The following is a 6,368-nucleotide window of genomic DNA, read 5'->3' as shown; positions in this document are numbered from 1 at the left end:
GAGCTATAAGGAACTGCCTTGGGGGAGCTATGAGGAACTACCTTCAACAACAGAGTTTCTTATTAGAGCCATGCTTTCCTCCCCTGCTACAATTTGGAGCTCATTCAATGTTCATGTTGTCCAACGTGTTGGATTTCTGAACAAAATTTACGCATTAAAATTCAAATTTATGGATACCTTATTTAACCTTTTTTAAAGCGTACATTGTTTAGTTCATATATTACGGATTTTTGTATTGGATTTATTGGAGTAGACATTATAACACATTAAAGACGTCTAACTAAAAAAAAAATATTAAGTAAGATGAATAAAACTGACTTCTAAGTTAACTGACAATAGTCCAGAAGTTACGATTAATCTGAATTAATTTAAACGTATACAAATATATCTGCCGGACAATCAAAATGTTGGAAATCAATTCTGATTCAGTTGTCTGCAGTATCTCTTCTCAAAAAAAACAATACATTTAGTAAATTTCAATACAAGTATTTACATGTCAAAAGAACGAAAAAAATCCATATTTTCGATGGACATAAGCGACCCCTGACAAATTGTAAATCGACCCCAAAGGGGGTCGCGACCCACAGATTGAGAACCCCTGTACTAACCTAATGTTTCCAGCACCAAGTCAGCAGCGTCCTGTGCAGGCGTATCCAGGCCACGGCAGTCACGTGGGGTGGGCCTGATGTAGACTGTGGTATCGTTAATGGTGACTGCCTGTGATAAAGCCGTGTCAGCAATAGTTATAAAATAGTTGAATTTAATAATACTTGAGCTTCACTTTCATAAACAAACAAGATACAATTCAGCCATTTCTCATTTGAGTGTCCACTTTTATGGATATAGTTACAAGAGTTTTATGAAGTCACTCTGTCTGTCTGTCTGTCTGGTACAACTATTGTACACGTTTATTATCTCGCTCCCCCACTAAGATCAAGTTGAAATTTTGCAAAATTTTTTATTGGCATAGATATTAGTAAATGTAATACTGGTAATATATTAGTTTGTTTAATAGCAACAAGGAAATTAATCCTTCAGTATTTACGGACAGGACTAAATATGCAGGGTTTAGTTCCCCTAGATAATAGAGCAAGCTATTTCTCCCAGACACATTCTTGGATCAAGTAGAAACTTTACAAATGTTAAGTCATGTTATGTTGTATCTAACAAAAATAGATCAATTAAATAAATGAACCAGTTAGGTAATTGCGTTTTAGTAATTATTAAATTGGTTTGTGATTTTAAAATGAAAAAAAAAAACCTCTACAGTATTGAGATATTTAATGGTAAGCGCGGAGTTCTTTAATTTAGATTTATTTTTATGTGAGGTGTTCGTGGGTTAATTACATTCTCTCTAAAGCAAGCACCTTATCTATCTGCATATTTATTTATCTAGTAGTACTGAAATGTTTGCTGACATCTCCGGACTGGTAGAATCTTTAACCCCCCCCCCCAATCACATTTTATTATCTTCATTAATGCCATACCCCCCCCCTTTCCCGAAATGTAAGTATACAAGTTTGTCTCTGGCCTGTGGAAATTTAAGTTTTCTTTCCATTAAGAAAGCTACAAGTGAGTAGGACTGACTCTGTTACTTTCATAAATTGAATGTCATGACCACACTACTTACCATACATAGAAAACTGGAGTTCCAATATCCCTCTGCATTGTCGTCATCTCTGTACACTGTTACATAAGTTGTTTCCCCTAGTGATAAACTTGTTAAGCATAACAGAGTTACGTTTCCTGCTTCAGATAATAAAAAAAAAAAAATAAAATTCAAAATTGTTTTAATTATAAAAATTAGAACCTAGCTCATAAAAACTAGAAAAAAAAAAATCCCACTAGAGTATCATTATATAAGATAAGATAACTTTTATTGATCCAATCAAATGGAAATTCAGTTTGACTACAATTGGCAACCTCGGCGTAACTACTGTGCAATACGAACAACATTCACACACTAAACACATACACACTTACAACCAGCGCTTTATGTATTAAACTTCTATGTACTTCTCGATGATGACAGATGACCTTGTAACACTCTGACCGAAAGTGGTGTGAAGGAGTTTATCATTCTTTCTGTTTTAATCCTAAAGGAAAGGAGACGACCACTTCGTTCAGATCTGATGTAGCAGTGGTTTAATGGGTGCAGGTTGTCTTTAAGATTCGTGAGTGTTTTTGGAAAGGCATCTTTCACGAAAAAGCTCTTCAAGGGATATGTTTGTTTTATACACGTTTACAAATTAAGATTAGGAAGTTCAAGCCATATCTTCTGCTGATCGTTAAGATAACATTGTACGTAGCATAAACTCTCGGCCATTAAGACGACATTTTAAAACTACAGAAGTTCAGCAGAAGAAAAAACAACAACATTAGGATGCGGCGTAAATATTTACATTCATTTTGCCTAATTTTTTTTTATCAGATATTAAAAATAATTCCACTTAGTTCTGAACCTAGAAATGAACTTGGATTTCTACTTAGATTCTAACTTGGATTTTAACTTAGATTTCAGCTTAGATTTGATTTTTAGATTTCAACTTAGATTTGATTTTAGATTTTAACGTAGATTTGATTTTAGATTTTAACGTAGATTTGATTTTAGATTTCAACGTAGATTTGATTTTAGATTTCAACGTAGATTTGATTTTAGATTTCAACGTAGATTTGATTTTAGATTTCAACGTAGATTTGATTTTAGATTTCAACTTAGATTTGATTTTAGATTTTAACGTAGATTTGATTTTAGATTTCAACGTAGATTTGATTTTAGATTTCAACGTAGATTTGATTTTAGATTTCAACGTAGATTTGATTTTAGATTTCAACTTAGATTTGATTTTAGATTTCAACGTAGATTTGATTTTAGATTTCAACGTAGATTTGATTTTAGTTTTCAACTTAGATTTGATTTTAGATTTCAACGTTTGATTTGATTTTAGATTTCAACGTTTGATTTGATTTTAGATTTCATTTTATATTTCAACGTAGAATTCAACCTAGATTTCAAATAAAAGTTATTCAAAAAAAAGCTAGTTACCAAAGTAGAAGGTCTCCAGGTTGCAGTCCTTGGTGTCGAATATCATTTGTTTCCGGTCTGAGCAGACGTCGACAGTTGTGTTACAGCTGAGTTCACGGTAATGTCCAAGAAGTTCAGCTGGACACGTGGTCTTTGAAGAGTCCAGGCTATCTGAAAATAGATCTACCTCAGCAGGGGCCAACCTTTTTTCGACTTACGAGTGACCTACATTTCATGGGCCGCATGGTCGAATGATTCAATTTGGTCTGTGGGTAGAAGTTTTGATAAGCCGGACATGGCCCACGTGCCTTAGTTTGGAAATCCTTGATCTAGGTGATTATTTGGTCTGCATTTAACTGTCAAGTCTTGAATTCTGATTTAGTCTACAGTAGAATAATTATCTTTATTCGGAAAGAATGACTTCATTTTAACTGATAAGAAATGCAAATGGACGCAATTATATAACGAAAAGCTATTCACTATGGCAGATTGTGGATACTGTTATAAAATATAACTATTCCTTAACTCCAACAGACAAAGAAAAGGTCGGCTAGTAAAAACTATAATAGAATAAGGTGAAATAACAGATGCCTAAAAGAGAATGGGCTACAAGCGCAAACGAGCCAGTGTATATTGTTACATGTGCATCGTAGTGAGAAAGTGGAATGTTGCGAATGCGTTCCTTTCTAGAGTTTTGTGGTTAAAAAAAAAAAAATAGGGCATGGAGAAAAATAAACAAATATAGTGTTTACAGTAGCTTACAGAGTTTATGATTAAATTAAGATTAAAGTGTTTATAAAACTATGATTTCGAAATTTGCTGTTAATGTATTACTGAAAGATTCTCATCACGAGACAGCCGTAACACCTGTGTTGGCGTCATCCTTACAACCATGGTTAATGCCCGGGCTTAAATCTCAATGCTGTTTGAGCGGAATTGAACCAAATTCAATCTTCGCCCTAATGAGGCCAACAATAATTTGCTAAATAGTAATAACAAGTGATGAGAGGGTCTTTTTTTTTTTTTTGGATGGCCACAATCATATTACTATTACCTATCTTATAACTACAAATAATTAGAAATTATAATACCAATTGTCTTCATCTATTACAGAGTAACTATCTATACTAAAAATGATGCATCTTACCATTTCTAATGAGCAGATTGTGCCTGGAAGGAGGAAATGCTGACTCATCTAGGTCACACAACTGGTCAGCGGTCAGGTTTTTCGGTACCAAAGCCACCTTGACATAATCGTAGTAAGGCAAACCTTTTTCTTCTGCAAAGATTTTTTTTTAAATTATACCGAATAACGTAGCCATGGTCCCAGCATCGTACAATTGTTTAACTCTCGTACTGCACTATTTATTAGGCACTACATACTATTTTAAGGCGCAAGTGGTCAAGCTAGAGGGGTCCCTGGTTCAAATCATTTTTAAGACTGGGGTTATTAATATTGGAATCCTTAAGGTGCCTCTGAGTCCACCCAGCTCTAATGGGTACCTGGCAATGGTTGGGGAAAAGTAAAGGCGGTTGGTCGTTGTGCTGGCCATTTGACACCTTCGTAATGCGTAGGCCAAGAAACAGATGACCTTTATATCATCTGCCCTATAAACCACATGGTCTGAAAGGGGAACTTAACTTTTATTGCTTAAATGTAAATATAAATTCAAACACGTTACAGAGTTTACTGGATTACCTCCTGAATGTAAGTACTCACCTGTTGGTCCCTGGTACATCAAAAACTTGGTACTGGTCATTTTATACAGGTAGAGACAGGTAAAGATACGACCTTTTAGTGATTCAGCTGTAATCAGGTCACTCCTGAAAACACAAGCGTTGATTGGTATTAATATTACCAATCATGAACACTACGTTGGGGCTGTTTATATGACACATACTTGATTAACTTTAGCCGAGTTAAGCGTTATAGATCAAGGGACATTACTAACATTATTAAAGGGGAATGTATTCCAAATCTCAAGAACGATAACTGCATTTAGTGTACCATTAACAACAAGAATTTAACGAGTAAAACATACAATTTGATATTTTTAATGTTAACATTAATTTGTTTGTTAAGTTTAACTAGTAGTACTGCTCGGACTTTGAAAACGCTTTTGTATTTATTTCATTTTATACATTTCCCAAGTTCATAGACCAAACCTCTACTTCTGAAATATCATTCAAGATATTGTCTGGGAAAGATGTGGTTCTTTCGAAGTATAACCTACATAAGATCAAAAATCACAATAAACATCATCATTGTATCAATGTGGTAGGTGTCCGAACAAAGCGATATCAGGCGGAATAACCGAAAAAAAAGAGCCATTAAGTCCCGCCTAAAAATGGGGCGTAAACCCATAAAAGAGGCTTAACCCCTCCCCCCACCCAAAAAAAATATCTTACATCATGACGTATTTGTGGCCGATGTTTTGCGTGCATGTCCAGTTGCTAGTGACGTCACCACAATCTTCGAAGTGGCGGCATGGGTAGAAACTGCTTAGAGTTTGATCTGTAAACAGGACGTCCCCTTTCTTGGAAGATACCCATGATCCTCGGAGCTCTTCCGGAAACAAGCATGACGTAACTCCTAAAAATAAATGGGTATTCACCTTTACACATTTTATTGACGTCCCTTTTACGATCCGGGAGAACGATGAATCTATAAATAGGCTTCACGTGAGGTCAGAAGAGAGAAAATAAGAGACATGGAGAGGAAGAGTGAGAGAGTATCTGTAAGAAGAATATAGATATGAGTTAAAGAGAGTTAAAGAGTAAAATAAAGTCCCACTTTCAGGTCTTATGATATATGGGGCAAATGATGTAAAGGTCATCTGTTTCTATTGGACACTGTTAACGAGAGTGTCATGTGGACATCATAACGACCAAACACCTATACTCTTCCCCAACTAATGTCAGTTACCCAATAGAGCTGGGTGGACTAATGGGCACCCTAAAGATCCCGCAAGTAAAAGTTCTAGTCGTCACAAGATTCGAACCTTTGATCCTTGGCTCTGAAGTAACGTTCTTTACCACTCAGCCACCACGCCTCCAAAGAGAGGTTGTAAGAGGGTGGGGAAGAGGGGGAAACAAAGAAATTGACAGTGAGAATAGGAAACAGGTTAAAGATTAATAGGTAATTAAACAGAAACCTAGCTAGCTAGATAGATTGATATATTGATACATTGATTTATTGAATGATTTATTAATATAGATTGGTTGAATGGTTGATTGTACAAAACCTCTTTTTTTATTATAAAATCATAAATTAAGATTGTTCCAATAAAATAAGTAGGTCTAAGGTTATGCACCTACCTGTTGAAGCCCATTGTTGTAAAAG

The 6,368-nt window shown here is 35.1% G+C and overlaps 1 protein-coding gene across 1 annotated transcript; it reads right to left on the bottom strand.

The window, feature by feature from the left end:
* Positions 1-603: 603 nt before the first annotated feature.
* LOC106063550 (uncharacterized) lies at positions 604-5,614 on the bottom strand. Its single transcript, XM_056038043.1, has 6 exons — positions 5,435-5,614; positions 4,746-4,849; positions 4,173-4,304; positions 3,047-3,196; positions 1,631-1,749; positions 604-717 (listed from the first exon to the last, which is right to left on the bottom strand). Exons 1-6 carry the CDS (start codon positions 5,437-5,439, stop codon positions 604-606), a joined length of 624 nt encoding a protein of 207 aa, XP_055894018.1. The 5' UTR covers positions 5,440-5,614.
* Between the last annotated feature and the right edge of the window lie 754 nt (positions 5,615-6,368).

The sequence above is a fragment of the Biomphalaria glabrata genome, chromosome 8 (assembly GCF_947242115.1).
Source record: "Biomphalaria glabrata chromosome 8, xgBioGlab47.1, whole genome shotgun sequence".
Lineage (NCBI taxonomy): Eukaryota > Metazoa > Mollusca > Gastropoda > Planorbidae > Biomphalaria > Biomphalaria glabrata.
The sequence above is the reverse complement of the archived record's forward strand: the minus strand, read 5'-3'. Positions and strand labels throughout refer to the sequence as shown.